At 36.0% G+C, this 17935-nt stretch overlaps 1 protein-coding gene across 3 annotated transcripts in view; it reads right to left on the bottom strand.

The window, feature by feature from the left end:
* Positions 1-17935, bottom strand: part of Rmdn2 (regulator of microtubule dynamics 2) — a 53728-nt gene that overhangs the window by 27661 nt on the left and 8132 nt on the right. For all 3 annotated transcript variants that reach the window (XM_042675491.1, XM_042675490.1, XM_042675489.1), the window contains 3 exons: positions 9339-9513; positions 7420-7522; positions 3615-3675 (listed from right to left, as the gene is read on the bottom strand). In XM_042675491.1, the coding sequence (XP_042531425.1) occupies positions 3615-3675; positions 7420-7522; positions 9339-9513 (339 nt within the window). The remainder of the gene's footprint in view (positions 1-3614; positions 3676-7419; positions 7523-9338; positions 9514-17935) is intronic.

Consider the following 17935-nt stretch of genomic DNA (forward strand, 5'->3'; position numbering starts at 1 on the left):
ATGTATGGATGTGGCTATTTCGAATAAATATTTATTGACAAAATAGATTTGCCTTGCAAGCCATAGTCTGTCATTCATGCTGAATGATGATTAAAGGTTTTACTACCATCTTAAGGACTGAAAAGGACTCCAACAGGTTAAGATCTTGTCTTATCCCAGGAATCCCACTCCTGGGCATTTACCCAAATGACCACAAACAAGGCCATACTAATGCTACCAGCACAACCATGTTCACTACAGAATTATTTATTACCATAACTAAGATATGGAACTAACCCAGATGTCCCTCAATACATGAATGGATCAAGAAAATGTGATACACACACACACACACACACACACACACACAGTGGAGTTCTATGCTTCCATCAGAAATACTGACATTTGAAGTAAGCCAGGCCCAAAGGAAAGTAGGTTGCATGGTTTCCCTAATTTGTAATAATTAGAATATGTCTATGACATTCTTAGCCCCAATTGCTAAGTATATAGGACCATATATAATGAATTGTATCAACATGAAGTCTACGAATTGGAAACAAGAGGTTCTTATTATGCCCTGTATACAGTTTTTTCTTTTTTTTTCTGTTTTAGTTTTCTGTACCCCTTGTCTTGTTATTAAGTTTATCTGATCCCTGGAAAGGAAAGGGAATCACAGCAACAGCAGGACAAAGGATGAGCTAATGCAACAATGATACTCACTTGACACTATGTTGGAAATGAACTATACAAGTTGGAGGGGAGGGAAGTAGGGAAGAGTAAGAGGGAGAAAATGAGGGAGGGGGTAACAGTGTTTAAAAAGAATGTACTCATTACCTTACTTATGTAACTGTAATCCTCCTGTTCATCACCTTTACAATAAATATTTTTTTTAAAAAAAGATCTTGCCATTTTCTTAACAATTCAGTATATAATCAGTTTGCCTACAAGTCAAAGTTTCTTTTTTTATAATCATAAACCTCTATTACTTAATTGAATGAGGACTTTTGTGTTCAGTAGATACAATTTATTCCAAGAATCAAGACTGAACTGGCATTCAAATTCATTAAATATTTATTAATTGATTTGTTTTTAATATATTTTTAATTAAAAACTGATCATGACTAATTAGTCATGTGAAAGACAATTAGATCATTGTTTTGTGGATGTTCTGGAAGACTTCCTCTCACTGCAAAAGCCCATTGTTAGAAACAAGGCATTTAATTCACAAGAAAAAGTAAAACAGATAAAGGAGATTAGTGGTGGAGAGACGAGGCAATCCACTAAGGGTGAGTTTTGCATGATCAGTGCTTACAAGATGGAGTTCATGAAACACAAGTCCTTAGAGAAGATTTAGTATTGTTCTTTTGTAAAAATTGAAATCCTGAACTGATAAATGCCCTCAAACTGAGGATGAACATATTTAATGTGACTCTTCATGCATACAGATGAATACAGAGGAGAAGGAGGAGAACAAGAGGGGAAGAGGAAGCAGAGGAAGAGCAACTGAGGAGGAGGATGGAGAGGAAGAGGCAAGAAAAGTAGAAAGAGAATGGAAGTAGGAGAGGGAGAGAAAATATAGGTATTCTTTCTGCATGCTAATCTAGCAGAACAGTTTTGCAATACCTCCAATTTCAAAGGAGATGTAGAAATATAGCTTTCTCAGTATAAATTCAATATTACCCCTAAAAGGGCTATCTTAACACATAAGGATATTAATTTATTAGTAGGTATTAGCATTATATAAATGAAACATCTAGGAAAATTGGCTATAGAAATGAAAGCCAAGATCCTTATGTATTAGAGTAGTGAACTTAACAAATCTGTGCCATATGTTAATTGCATAAGTACCTTTTTCTTCTAGTTTTCACAGAGAAACCAACTCTAAGAATAATATTTTCTCTACTACGTGCTTCAGTTCCTAAATCAAGATGGCATGTAAGGAAATGATTCACAGGTTCTACCATCTAAATACCTTTTCATGTTTTGTCATCTGTTTGGAATTTGGGAGCCATACAAAATGTTACTGGATCCCTGCCTTTAGGTGCAATCCTGTAACTGTAGCTCCCCCTGGTGATAGCAGAATAAAGAAACAAGTCTGCTTTGGAAAAAATGATTTGCACAACTATGTTTACTGCAGCATTATTTACCATAGCTAAGATATGGAACCAACTCAGATGCCCCTCCGTAGATGAATGGATCAAGAAAATGTGGTATATATACACAATGGAATTCTATGCCTCCATCAGAAAGAATGACATTGCCCCATTTGTTAGGAAATGGAAAGACTTGAAAAAAATTATATTAAGTGAAGTAAGCCAGGCCCAAAGAAACATAGGTCCCATGGTCTCCCTTATTTGCAATAACTAGTATATTTCTGAGACAAGCAGAAAAGGTCAGATATGATTATGTTAGGTAAAATGAACCCCAAGATAAGGACACAAGGGGTTTTTTTCTTTCTTGCTATTGTTTCTAATGTATTTATAGGGTGATTTTTTTGTTGTTGTTGCTTTGTATGTCTCTCTCCCACGGTATAACCCCTGTTTTCACTGTACTTGATGTTGGTGTAATTTGGGGAGGGGAAGGGAAAAACAAAATGTTTAAATAGGGATACAGGTGGACCTATTGCAACAATGAGATGTACAAGATGCTATGTAGAAAAATGAACTTTACAACTTTGGGGTGGGGTGGGGAGTGGTGGGTGTAGTCGTGGAGGTGGGAGGGCAGGGATGGAAGGGGAAAAACAAAGGAGGAGGCAACAATGCTTGACAAGAAATGTCCTCATTATCTTGCTCAGGTAATTGTAACCCCTCAGTACGGTATTTTCACAATAAAAACCTTATTTAAAAAAAAAAGAGAAAATGATTTACACTTGAGAGTTCAGCAGAACAAAGCAGAGTTTCCTGAGAAACAAGTGGGGAGCTATGAGGAAGGAGCTGTTCTGAGAGAGGTTTTGCCTAATAGTGTTCCCAGGGAATAAAGTAATTGGGAAGAGGGGAAGATTGCTGAGGAGAGACATGAATTAATTTATTACCATATCTTCCTGAAGTCATTGGTGAGAAAAAAAGAACAATAACAACAAAAATAATTAAGGATAAAAAAAGTAAACACATGACTAGAAGTAAAAGGAAGACTAATAAATTAAAACAATGTTTCTTTTTATTTGTGTTTTATAATTCCAATATACAAAGGGTCTAAAACCAACCATAATCATCATTTGTTTGCTCTTCCCTTGAATTTGCTCTTTTTCAAAATTTGTATCGCATGACTTAACCAAGTTGGAAGAAAATGGCTCATATAAATTATTCCTTAATATTTTTTACACTTTGATTAGAAACATGGTATTATTTTAACATTTTAAAACAAATTGTTATATTTACTACATTTAATTATCTTCAGAGCCATCAGACTTGAACTATTCATTGAATAGTTCATGAACTATTCAATGAATAAAAATACATTTAAAATACGCCTAGCAAATAAACTTAACAAGAACAGTAGCTGTAGTATCTACTAAATACATTTTTCAGTGAATATGGTGACAAGTTCAATGCATTAGTCATATTTTTAAAAATCTACTGCAGTGCCTAAAGAGGCACATTAGAATTTATAAGACCACATAATTCCTGAATACTTACCACAGATGGCAGTATCCATTTGTAGGTGCTTTACTAATAGCTTGTTCACCTAAACTTTTCCCTGAAAAACAAATATATTTACATTTATCACCTTCATCTGAGTTGGTAGGAGATAAATCTTGAATTCAACCAGTGGTTTCTAAAGTGTGGTCCCAAGAAAAGCATTAATATCACTTGGAAACTTGTTTGAAAAAGCACATTTTCACCACATGAGTGAACCACCTACTTTGGGGGTGGGGCTCAGTAACCAATGACTCTGAGACCAACTGGATGAACTGATTGATTTAGTCAAATGCAAGAAAAGTCATTCAATCGTTACCTCAGTAACATTTACCGAGTGCCTACTAAGTACCACATCATGTGAAGATCTGAAAATAAAACACAAGCTTGGCACCTAAGTGTTTACAGTTTAGTAAATAGCCTGTATACAAACAAGTAATCCATATTAAAAAAAAAAAACAAACCAAGAAACAAAGTATAAAAAGAGCATAGCACAAGTAACTGTCCAAAGGAGTAAGGCTCCCTGAGAAGTTCTTGCCTAATCTTTCAAACCAATTATTCACCTCAGGGATGTAAGAATTTTTCTAATAAGTTTTAGAATAGCTTCCAGAGTAGCTTTTACTCATGCAGTAATGACTTTGGATAAAGGTTTGTATAATGTTATGACTATAATGGGAGGCTTTCTCAAAAGGGGCCATTTTGTTTCATACTTTTTTCCTTGTCTATTCTATTTTTTTTTTTGTCTTGACGAGATCATTCAATGGTATACAAAAAAAGCCTTTCTACATGATTGTTTTAAATAAATTGTTATAAATAAGGCTCTTTCTTTTCCAAACCATTCTCCTATTTGTCATTTGGTTAAAGCAGCTTTATAAAACTATAGTCATAAAGAAAACAATCTTATGTAGGAAATGACAAATTGAAAAAAAATTAAAAGTATTTCAGTGACAATTGATACTATATTGTGGTCAGACATTAGAGGAGTATGACATTTTTTCATGATTAGAGACATTCTCCTTAGTGTAAAAACAATAAAAACGAAATCAAGCTTGGTGCTGCAATTCCAGCACTTGGTCTTTATAGTAAGATTTGTTTCCAACAAATAAAAAACTCCAGCAGCATTTCAGCTTTCTCCAAAGAACCAAACATTCAGCACACTAGAATGTGTCCCAATGCAGAGGTGATGCCTTTGCTCTGATAGAACGCGGGCAAAATGCAGACTAGTTTCATAGCCTTCCTTAATGCAGCTCCAACAGCATTTTATAGTCTTTTTGAAGTATTCACTTAATTATGTAATCACTTAATTATGAAAATTATACTCCATCATTTTTAGTATAAGATTTATATTTTACTTGGAATACAAGTTATGGTCAATCAGAATACTTCACAGTACTGTGCTAGTGATCAAATCTTTTCTAATGATCAATTCTTTTCTTAAAACACACTATTATGGAAGAAAAAAAAACCTTTAACATTTCTCTCTCACACTCAATCCTAACATTCTTCAATAGTTGGTCTGAGTCCTATTCTTAGCTTCATGGTTAGTTCATGACCTTACTAAGCATATACTCCTCACACACTGAATTAAATAATTAATTGGCTGTCTCTATTGGTCGCTCCATATCAAAGTTCCCTAGCATGGTACTACCTTAATCATGTATCTGTCCTTCGTTGCCTCTCTTTTCTTTCTCTTTACCCCTCATTTAATATTGTTCCTGGACATAATAATAATTTTGAGTAAGTCTTCCATCTTTCCTGTCTTCCTTTTATTTTTATTCACCTCGGGGTTTGAACTTACTTGCTGGGCACCTGTTCTCTCACTTGGACTACATCCCCAGACTTTTTATGCTTTGGTTAGTTTTTAGGTAGAATCTTGTGTTTCTGCTCAGGTTCTGGGGAAGCCTGAGTTTCTCCTACTATCTCTGTTATAGCAGGGACCACAAATGTGGGCTATGATACTTGGCTTGTTGATTGAGAGAGGTCTAACATTTGCCTGGGCCTACCTTGAACTGTGATCCTGCTTCCTGTATACATGGGATTGAGTCACTATGTCTGGCCTTCTCTTTTTTCTCATAATAGCTTACTTCAGTTTGTATGATGAAATGATATTGCCTTCCCATAAAGTTATATGGTCCCACATAGTCAATTTTGAGACCATGTCAATTTTGCTGTCCTATTCCTACCTGCTAGCATAAAGCTCAGGGAAGGATAGTATATAGAAAAGGAATGCATTTAATATGAGTGAGTAGAAAAAGTTTTTACATAGATATGCTTGAAATTTTTCATTAGAAGTAGATAAATTCTTTTGTTGTCTTTGGTCACATTTTAACTTTCCTTTATGTTAATAAAAATTATCTTCTAGGATTCTACTTCATATGGTCTGCAATTTGCACTCCTACAAAAACTGCCTGAGAAAGCTGATGATGGATATGTAACAGAACAAGAGGGCAGGTGCTCTTATTTTCCTCTTATTTGGAAAAAAGTCAAAGTGTAGAGGTCATTTAGCAAGGAAATATCGAGTAGAAGAAGGAATATTGCAAATAGTTTGGTAACACATCCTTCATGGAAATAAAAATGACAGAACTAGACTGGAAGGAATTTCCTCTTGCTGTTTCTTCTTCATTTTATCTTTGAGAAGGAAACTAGGAAAAGATAAGGCTTTCCACTAAAGAGAGAACAAAAGGAATTATGAGGTAAAATTTACAATGCACAAGCTTGAAGAAATGGCAGTTAGAAGAATTTGTAAGAGGGCATTTTTGACGTGATTGAGTGAGAATCAAGATGAAATAAAAACACAATTGCTAGATATGATGGTGCATTCCTATACTACTATTAGCATTCGGGAAGGGAAGGCAAGGCAAGAGGATTGCAAGTTCACAGCCATGACATGGCCATGTCTCAAAAAAACAAAATAAAATAAAATAATAAAGATATATACCACTACCACTAACAATTTTACCTTCTGGTTATTTTGTATTGCTATTGTGGAAAATTTCAAAAACATACAACAAAGTATGATAACAGAAAGTATAAGATCACCATGCTTTCTTCATTCAGCTTAGCAACAATCAAATCAAAGTTAATTCTAGTTCAGTAGAATTTTGTGGTCCCTGAAGTTCTACAGGAAGTAGACATTTTGGTGTTTAATGCTGGAGACAACTGTCCTCTGCCTATTAATATTTCTCAAATATTATGAGGGTCTTATCTTGATGTGATTTCTTTAAATTTTAAAAGGTGAAGTCTAAGTTTACTTAGTTGCTTACTTTAATATGCTTAAATAATTTTGAAAAAAATTTAATCCCAAAGGGAGTTTCTCTTAGACTGTGTATTTTTTGGTATTAAGGTATACTGAAATAGGTTCAATATATATATTTATATATGGTGTGTGTGAGTGTGTGTGTGTGTGTGTCTGTGTGTGTGTGTGTGTGTGTGTGTGTGTGTGTGTGTGTGTGTGTCTGTGTGTGAAACAGAGAGCTGGCCCTGGGTCATGAACTCAGAATTTTATGCTGTCCCTCAGCTTTCTTGCTCATGCTGGTACTCTACCACATGACCAACATCTCCAGTCCAACATTTTGTTGTTGGTTAACTGGAGATGGAGTCTCACAGACTTTTCTGTCTGGGCTGGCTTCATACCACAGTCCTCTAGGTCTTGGCTTTCTGAGAAGCTAGTGTATGAGTCCACAAGCACCTGGTAACATAAAATTGATTTTAACTAAGATAATCTGCTTTTAATTAAAATTCATTCATGGTTTGCTATTGATCACAACTACCACTTAAGAATGACCAATCTTGGCAAATTACTTACCAATATTAGCATAATGTTTCTTTTCTTGTGTATCTGTAGATAGCTCATACATGTCTCCATAAGCACGGGCAAATCGCCACATAAACTCTATTTCATCTCTAAACTGAAAAGATAGAATTACATATTAGGTTAACTCAGTAATTTGTTCAGACTACAATTGTTTGTACTATGACTATTAATAATAAGCAGATCAACTGGTATTTATAGATGACTGAATTCATGTCTATGAATATTTACATATCTAGTATCTAAATATTCATAGGTAAGAAATGTGACATAACATAGTGCTATGATTGGATCTTAAAATCAATTAACATCATTTAGACATTAAATCCACTAGTTAGAAGAGAAAATTACAGAGGCTAGAATCAATCAATTCTTCCTAGTGATAATATTCTCTTTATTTCCCTAAGTTATCTACTTTCAATAGCTGAATGAGTAGTTCAGTTAATGTCAATACATTGAAGACCCTACGCTTAAGAGTAGTCATACTCATATTTTTTTATTTTAAATTATATATATATATATATATTTGTCCGTTATGGGGCTGGGTGCTGTCCCTCAGCTCTTCAGCTCAAGGCTAGCGCTCTACCACTTGAGCCACAGCACCACTTCCAGCTTTTTCTGCTTATGTGATGCTGAGGAATCAAATCCAGGGCCTCCTGCATGCAAGGCAAGCACTCTATCACTGAGCCACCTTCCCAGCTCTAGTCATATTTTTTACTTGAATTAAATATAAACCTAGATATCTTTAAAGTTTTAAAATATTTTATTGGTAGATAATTCTTATACATCTACTTGGTACAGAATGTGATGTTTGGGTACATTTGTATATTATGTATTATCCAACTCAGGATACTTGGGTTTTAGATAATGTGCTTAGAGTTGGGTTTTTAAAGTCAGGACCATTGACCAATTTGGCTTTTTATACCATGATAGCTATTCTATTGATAATAATGTAGAAAACATAATAGCTTGGGGTTAGGAGAGATGAAGGAGAAGGATGAAAGGGGTGACATTGATGCATTGTACTCACAAACTGACATGTTGAACTAGAATGTCTTTTACCATTACTTAAAGATCATTGAAAAAAAATTACAGGCTCACACTGTAATCTTACCTGCTCAGGAGGCTGAGATCTAAGGATATCAGTTTGAAGCTAGCCTGGGCATGAAAGTCCATGAGACTCTTATCTTCAACAAATTACTGAGAAAAAGTTGGAAGTAGTGCTGTGTACTCTACCACTTGAGCACAGAGTAGCTCAGGGACAGAGCCCAGACCCCGAGTTCAAGCCCCAGGACTGGCAAACAACAACAACATTTAAAAAAAATTTGTCTTTCTCTCTAGAGAAAACATACAATATGCCTTGGTATAATATCTTATTTTTTATCAGTTATAAAATAGGTAATAAATACACAAACTAATAGAAAATAAAAGTCAATCTGTATAATTATAAATGTGGTTCCTATTTTTAAAACTTCAGGTAAATCTAATTAATTCTTGCATACTTTTAAAATATTTTAATCATTTATAGAAAATCCCATGTACTTTATATGAAATGTTGACACAAGCATCATGGTTACAACATGAGCGGGATATTAGATTGAGTCAAAAATAGAAGCTATAAGCACATGTTGCTGTCACACTGCTCTTACCTTTTCTTTTTTTTTTTTTTTTTTTTGTCGGTCGTGGGGCTTGAACTCTGGGCCTGGGCGCTGTCCCTCAGCTCTTCAGCTCAAGGCTAGCGCTCTACCACTTGAGCTACAGCACCACTTCCAGTTTTCTGGTGGTTTTTATTGGAGATTGGAGTCTCACGGTCTCTCCTGCCCGGGCTGGCTTTGAACCGCGATCCTCAGATCTCAGCCTCCTGAGTAGCTAGGATTACAGGCGTGAGCCACCAGCACCCGGCTTGCTCTTACCTTTTCTTTGTGATCACAGAGTAGTTCAAAACTTTCCATCTTGCCAGATTCATTCAAGCGTAAACGATCTGCCTTCTGCAGAAGAACATCTAACTTCAATTCCTCTACATGTGTGTTAAATGCTTTTGCCACTGGAAAATTCTGTTCTTCTGTGTCAGTATTAGCTGTCATATACCTAAAATTGCAGGAACAATTGTCATCTCCTTTGGAAGTGATACATTAACAGCCAAACAGGTTCTCTAAAAAAGGCAAGTTAAATTGCAAGGGTGTCTGCTATCTGAGAAAAAGCTCAAGTCTGACAGTCTACCAGGCCTTGTGCAATATCCCCGCCCATAACACGAATGCTTCTCTGACCTTTATTCAGCTTGTCTAGTAAAGCCTGTCATGCTCCTACTCAGGACCTCTACCTTCTAATCTTGAGCGTGTGCATGTGTGTCACACTGTTCCCTTAGACAGCCATGTAACCCATATTGTTAATTCTTTCAAGTTTGTACTCAAATAACATTTTTCTGAGTGTGGCCCCATCCAGACCATGGTATTTAATGCCGTAACTCTCGCACTGCCTTTAGTTTTAATTTCCTGATATACTAGATTTTCCCCCTTTAACATAATATGATGTAGTATATTACTATGAAATTTATTAATTTCCTACACATGCTCTTTCACTATAAGTATCAAGTGCCCAGAACAGTGCCTAGATATTGTACACATTCACTAACTGTTGGTGAATGGTGTTCTAAGCAACATACAGTCTTATCAGCAAGTTCTGTTGGTTCTATCTAGGGAATATATACAGAATTTAGCCATTTTTCACCATCTTACTACACCATTAGCAACTCATCTGGATTAATGCATCGGCCTCTTTCATGTATCCTGGGCTTTAATCCATGATTCATATAGTCTTTTCTTAACACATTAGCCATTATTAACCTTCAAAAACTTCCATCAGATCATGTTCTTCCTTTACTTAAAATCCTGCGACAGATGCCCAAATCAGAGCAAAAATCTCAGCCCTTTCAATCGTCTAAAAGGCCTTACACAACCTGAGCCAGTGTAAGGTTGCAGGATATAAAATCAACATACAAAATCAATTGTCTATATTGCAAATGAACAATTCAAAGATGAATGAAGACAATTCCATTTGTGATACAATTTTTAGAAATATAGTTAACAAAAAAAAACCCACAAGGAAACTAAAGATGAAAAACTGTTAAAATTAAAGACCTGGTAAATAAATCTTACATTCATGAGTTGAAAGACAATAATATTAGGATGCAATACTCCTAAAAAAACAATCCATAGAACATGAGAAAATACTTGTAAAACATATGTCTAAAAGGAATAACTATAAGAACTATAACTTGATAATAAACACCAATAATCAACTTAAAAATGAGCAATTATGAATTAAGTACACCTTAAGGGAATTGTGTGTGTGTGTGTGTGTGTGTGTGTGTGTGTGTGTGTTCTGGTCCTGGGGCTGGAACTCAGGGCCTAGGAGCTGTCCCTGAGCTTCTTTGGTCATGGCTAGTGTTCTACCAGTTGAACCACAGTTCCACTCTCAGTTTTTTGGTGACTAATTGGAGATAAGAGTCTCTTGGACTTTCTTGCCAGAGCTAGCTTCTAACTATGATCCTCAGATCTCAGCCTCCAGAGTAGACAGGATTACAGGTGTGAGCTACTGGCACAGCTGCTAAGAGGATAACCCTGTTTTGTAGTTGTTGTTCACTAGTGGTGGTTATGGGGCTTGAACTCAAGCTCTAGGCACTGTCCCTGAGCTTTTCTGCTCAAGGCTAGCACTTTATCACTTTGAGCCACAGCTCCACTTCTGATTTTCTGGTGGTTAATTGGAGATAAGTGTCTCAGGGATTTTCCTGCCACCTGAGTAGCTAGGATTACAGGTGTGAGCCACGAGTGCCTGGCCGAGAATAACTTTTATAGTAAAGAAATACCTCAATCTTGAGAATCTTAAGGAGATAATTAAGTAAAATAAGACAGAAAATAGCAGAAACTATACAACTCCACATATAAGAGACAAAACATAAAAAGTGAGTTGGTGGCACATGCATGTAATCCTAGCTACTCACAAGGCTGAGATCCGAGGATTACAGTTAGAAGAGAGTTGGTACAGGGAAGTCTGTGAGACTCTCCAATTACATACCAAAAAGCCAGAAGTAAAACAGTGTCTCAAGTTATACAGCATTAACCTAGAGTGAAAAAGAGCTCAGGGATAACCCTGAGTACGTGTCCCAGGACCAGCACTAAAAAAAAAAAAAAAAAAAACCTAGAATGATGGTTGGCAGAGACTGAGAGGATTATTGTTAAATGGATGATAAGAGTTATGGCAATGATTGATCCTGCTGGTTGTACAACAACATGAATGTATTTAATGCCATTGAACTGTACATTTAAATTTTTACAGTGATAAACTTTATGTTGTGTGAATTTCATTACAACTGAAAAATGTAAGATTTACAACATTTTCAAGGTGTTTTTGTACATGGTTGAGGTATCTTGCAAAAATAGTTCATTACTTTCTTGTCCCAGGAAACTCCATAAAATCAATCAAGCGAAGAGGTTCAAAACTTTGTGTTCAAAGAGAAACTGATATGGAGTAACTGATATCAAAAAGCTACTGAGGATCTGAAAGATGTCACTTTAAACAAGCATTACAATGGAGCCAGGCAACATGCCCAGGCTAAATACCAGGTTTGAACATAAGGCTGGTGGCCCTAGTGCTGAAGTTTTGTTTGGTGTACCAAAAATGCAAGTGATTCAACTTTAAGAGTTTAGGCATAGATTCTCTGGCCATTGACCATATCCAGGTGGGGAACAAAGCATTTAAGATGCATCACCATTCTTACAGAGCTAGGAGTAGAATAAACCCTTACCTGCGCAACCCCTACCACATTGAGGTTTTCCTACTGAAAACCTAACAAATTGTTCCTAAACCATAAGAAGCTGTCCAGAAAAAAGATATTCCAGAAGAAACAAAAACTATGGCATGGAAACTAATTCAGCATAACATAAATGCAAATAAAATGATTAAGTTAAAAATCCTACATACATCTATTATTATGACATCGTTTCCTTATAATTTGATTCTTACATTAATGGTAACATTTGTGGGCTGTCTAGCATGAGAAAGACAGCTATTAAGGTCAATATAAGTGAAATTGTGTGATCTGATCAATATATTGCTAAAGATTATGCAGGAATGGACCTCTAAAGATTAAAGCAAGATAGAAGAAGGTGCTACACTCTTAAAGAATGTAATGCCTTCACAACTTATACATTAAAGTTTGATGCTATTTTCAGGCAATATATCACCAGTATCACTTAGAAATCTGTAGGTAGCCAATCTCTAAACTATAATTTGAAAAAATCCTGAAACTCATGAAAACGCTGTTGGCTTCTACATTCTAATAATGCCACAAAACTGACTTTCCAAACTATAGCACTTAAATTCAGACCAAAATATAGGAATCTTTTTGTTTCTCCAAATAGGCAGCAAAGAGTAGGAAGGAAATTTCCAAAAGAAGCAAATGATGATGTCTTACAGACTTTGGAGTGTGACAAATGGGAAGACATCTACTTATGAGTTGCCTTTCTAAGACAAGATAAAGTCTAAGAGACCTTGTTTTATGAACTTCAGTAGATGAACAGTTGTCTTCATCTTCAGCTGAGTCAGCTGAGTTTTCTTCTTCAATGAAGTCTGTGTTGATATTATTTTGATTTTGAATAAAGCTACTGGCATTTTCATAAGACAAAGAAAATCCAACATTTTGGAAGGAAGGAAGAATTATATTTTCAGAGGACTGTTGCATCACAGCTGGAGAATAACTTTTAGTGTGACTTTGAAACCCAGAATGAAGGTAATCTTTTGCATTTCTATATAATAGACCACTTTCTTGTCTATCAGCAGCAATTTTACTTGCTTGATTGGAGGAGGAAACAACAGTTGGAAGAGCAAAGAAAGATGCCATGCTTTGTTGAAAGAAGGTTCTATCAATGGAGTTCCGACGGGTTGCAGTGGGAACTTTTGCCTCAAAACTCACGACATGCTTAGGGATATATTCATGGTCAGAGAAGCTTTTTCGTTTTGGAATCTCAGGATTACTTGGGATTTTAGAAAAGAGTTCAATTTCTTTTAGATTTAACAGGTCCTGATTACTTGATTGAGGATCAAAAAGAATGGAACTCTTGTAGCAGGAAACTATACTTAGTTTACGGGAAGAAAATCGTCTTCCAGATTTGGCAGTACCAAAAGTGTCTGAGGAAAAGTCTTTATCATTGTAGTTTATGTCTTCTTGAAACTCAAAGTTAACTCTACTTTGTTGCCGAGAAAGGGAAGAATGGTTCTTATAAAATTTAGCAAATAAAGATTGTCGTTTTTCAGAGAAATATGAAGGAGTAGATGTATTTGATATAGAAGAGAATTTTCTTCTTTTGGGTGAATGGACTTTATATGTTGCAGAAGGACGAGATGTTATAAGACCAAGAGATATAGTTGGTTGTGGAATAGAAGAGGCTTCATGATGGTCAAGTTCTGAAGTGGCTTGATCTTCAGTATGCTTTGGTTGGAAAATCTGGTCCTCTTTGTAGCAGCTAGAGTGAAAGAACATTCAAGTGAGGGAAAAAAATAGGAAGCAGAAAGGAGACCTGCCAAGTCTCCTATGAATAATTACCCACCTTACCAGCATGAATATTGACCTTATTGCCTACAGGGTAGCTGAAGCTGAGAGCCACACAGATGCACCCAAAAGAATGTATGTAAAGGTAGGAGATGATTTCAATCTGCTTACAACATCTGCCCACTGTATTAAAGCTTGGGGAAGGAAACTGAATCACTTAGAAAAGCAAACCAAAAGACAAAGGGAAACATCAGAAAGGACATCAGAGTTAAAGATCCCCAGAAAGAAAAACAGAACTTCCAGGTTTAAAGATAACAAACCATAATGATCTATTTGAAACTATTAAATGACTATATATAAAAGACTTAACTAAACTAATTCAGCTTATTAATAGAACTTTAAAATATTAACCATGGGTCAAGGGTAATCTCTCTGGGAGTATGTTCCAATGAAATTACAGTCTATTCCATATACCCAGTTATTATTGGAAATAAGGAAGCAGTAAAGCTTGGCTCATGAATGTTTTCAGTGTCTTTTACCATATGAGGCACAAAACACATGAAGTGTTTTTTATTGTTGTTTTATTTTGAAACACTTACCTTAAGCATTTTCCCATATTTAATTAAATCTAAAGTAAGTCTTCCCTTCTAGGCCATCATCCTTAAGCCATAAAATGCCTTGTGTAGGTGGAACAGGTCAGAAGACTGAATTACTTAAGCTACATGTGGAATTAACATGGCAACAACCCGGAATGCCATGACAGCACTCTAGAATCTAATGACATCAGGTTAGAATGAAATTGTTCTGTGGCTCACCTTTTGGAAAGCTGCAATTCATGTGGTGGTAGAATGTATATTCTGACTTCAATACATTCAAGAAGTTAGCCAACAAACCAAAGGTAAAAAAAAAAATCCCACTGGATGAGGGCCAATAAAATGCATGACAATTGCTCAGTTATTTCCTTAGGATTGTCTTTTTTTTTTTTTTTAAACCAGCAGTTTGTTTCATTCATCTTTCACTTGAATGTTCTTTATTCCAGGTTTTTATATCCTCTAGAGACATGGAAGAGGATTGTTACAGACTTTGGTCTAAAGATATATTGAAATGAGGACAAAATTTTAGTAACAAGTGTCATTTCCTACCTCCCCGCCCCAACAGCTTCTTCCACAATGAAAATAATGCATGCCATCTGGTTGTCAAGCTACATGCACTGATTATGGAGATCGTTATGTCACTCTTCTTCATCTTACACTTAGCTAATGATGAGATTAACAGAATTATTAGAAAATATTAACTGTGCTTCCCTTTCCCAGCCCAGTTTGAAGTATATTCTTCCATGTCTATAATTATTATATGAAATGTTTTTCTATCTCTATTCTAGGGCATTTATTCCATTTGATCACTTCCTTATTGATTAAAAACACTTGTTTTAAATAATTTATTACAGATTAGGCACAACATAAAGCACCTTTGGTATCATCCCACTTAAGATGAAGCAAAATAAGACATGCATTATTAACTACATTTTAAGATAAATCAATTCAGGTTTAAAGAATTGATTGATACATAGTTAACAGCTAAGGAACTAGGATAAGAGTGATTCTAAAATCCAGGACCTCCATTATTGTTCTTGAAACCTTGTGGTTCCTTGGTTTCTGTCACACTTTGTCCTTTGGTTCTTTTTCCACTTTGAGCAATTGTCTTCTTTGTTCATTCAGCTCCACCCATTGTCAGTATGGTTTTAGAAGGCTATGTAGTATGTTCTCTTTTCTCTTCCCACATTGTATATTCTGCTTATACAGTAATATCCATTCTTACAGCACCTGGGCTTTGTACACATACTAGTGGGATGCTCAGCTATGAACAAGTTTCTCTGGGGAAATGGTTCTCTCAACCCTGTAGCAGTTTCCTTTCATGGGCTGTAGGTGGGTAAGTCTCATGCAGGCAGTGGCTTCAAGCTCTTAGCAGGTCCTTCTCAAGAGGCTCTAGTGGAACTTGGCACTTGTTGCTTTATCTTTGGTCCGTGGAGCTCTGGTTAAAAGACACTTAGAGCAAATCTCTTTAACATATTGTTACTTTAAAAAGAAGTTAAAATTGTCAAACTTTAGGGTTTTTTTTTTCCACAATAAACCAAAAGTCCAGACAGTGCATGGCACAGAGTAGACATATATTCAATGAATAAAAGAGACTTCAGGCTGGGCACCGGTGGCTGACACCTATAATCTTAGCTACTCAGGAGGCTGAAATCTGAGGATCCTGGTTCTAAGCCAGCCCAGGCAGGAAAGTCTATGAGACTCATCTCCAATTAACTACCAGAAAACTGAAGTGGCGCTATGGCTCAAGTGTTAGAGTGCTTGCCTTAAACTGAAGAGCTCAGGGATAGTGCTCAGGCCCAGAGTTCAAGCCCCATGACTGATAAAACAAAAAACAACAAAAAACAAAACCAAACCTTCAACTAATTAGTGATATCCTTTTTCTCTTGCCTATCTGTCTCTCTGTCTTGTCTGTCTGTCTCTCTGTATCTCCCTCCCTCCCTCCCCCCCCCCCCCCCCCCCTGTCAGTCTTGGGCCTAGGTTCTGTCCCTGAAGTTTTTTTTTTTTTTTTGTTCTTCAAGACTAGAGATCTACCACTTGAACCACAACTCTACTTCTGGCTATTTTGTGGCTAACTGGAGATGAGAATCTCATGAACCTTCCTTCCTAGGCTGGCTTTGAACCATGATCCACAGATCTCAGCCTCCTGAGTAGCTAGGATTATAGGCATGAGCCAGCTCTCTTTTTATTTTTAAAGGGATGCAAAGAAGAGAAGACCTACTAGCAAATATACTAGAAGATACTCAATCTTACTATAGTTTCTAATAAGGAATTCACATTTCCAGGTGCCAGGGCTTACACCTACAATCCTAGCTACTTTCTAGTTGGAGAAGAAAGTCTGCAAGGGTCCATCTCCAACTAACCATCAGAAAAGGCTGGACTGGAGGCATGACTCAAGTGGCAGAATATCAATTGTGATCAAAAAAGCTAAGCAAGGGCATGAAACTCTGTAGTACAGGCCTCGGACCAGCAAAGAAAAAAAAAAGAAAGAAAAAGAAATGTAAATTGGAAATTAATGAGTAATCTCCATCATGTTGGCTAAAATTCAAACAGCTGACAATAATTTGTATGGCGACGTAAGAATTTTCTTATACAAATGCAGCAGTGGTACTGACTAGCCACTATCTTGAGAATGAACTATACAACTTGTGGGACAGGAGGAAAAACTGGGTAACAGCAAGGGAAGGAGTGACAGTGTCCAAAAATAAATGTACTCATTACCTGACTAAGTAACTGTAAGCCCTCTGAATATCACCTTTATAATAATAATAAAAAAACATTAAAAAAGAATTATCTTACATATGAATTCGTACCTTTGAAGTATGATTTAGTAACATATGGATATAGTTTGGATATTATGGTTTGGATATTAAGTGTCTCTCAAATACGTGCATGAATGGAAGGTTTTGCCCCAACTGATGGTGTTATTTTGGGAGATTCTGGAAATTTTAGAAAGTAGGGAATAGTTGGAGGAAGTAGGTCACTGAAAGCTAATCCTTGGGGATTATATCTTATCCCTGGAGGTCATGAAAAAGGTGCCTAACAATTCTAGTCCTAGCAGTGAGCTCTAAGACTTATGACCAAGTACTTATATTTCTTTATGCAATTACCCTTTTATCCTTACTCTTTATTATATCTTTCCTCCAAATACTTCCTCCCAATTCCATGGAAACTTTGCAGATGATCATTCATGAAAGTAATATTAACTACTCTGTTCAGGGCATAGAACTAAGCCATTAGGAATCTCAGATTGAAGATACAAGGTTCTTGCCTTCAAGAAGTTCAGCTTACATAATATATTCACTAGTGCTTTTATTTTTTTTAACCAGTCTATTTTGCTCTCCAAAAAATACTAGTCAGAAACGATTTC

The sequence above is a fragment of the Dipodomys spectabilis genome, unplaced genomic scaffold (assembly GCF_019054845.1).
Source record: "Dipodomys spectabilis isolate Male_0828 unplaced genomic scaffold, ASM1905484v1 ptg000026l, whole genome shotgun sequence".
Classification (NCBI taxonomy): domain Eukaryota; kingdom Metazoa; phylum Chordata; class Mammalia; order Rodentia; family Heteromyidae; genus Dipodomys; species Dipodomys spectabilis.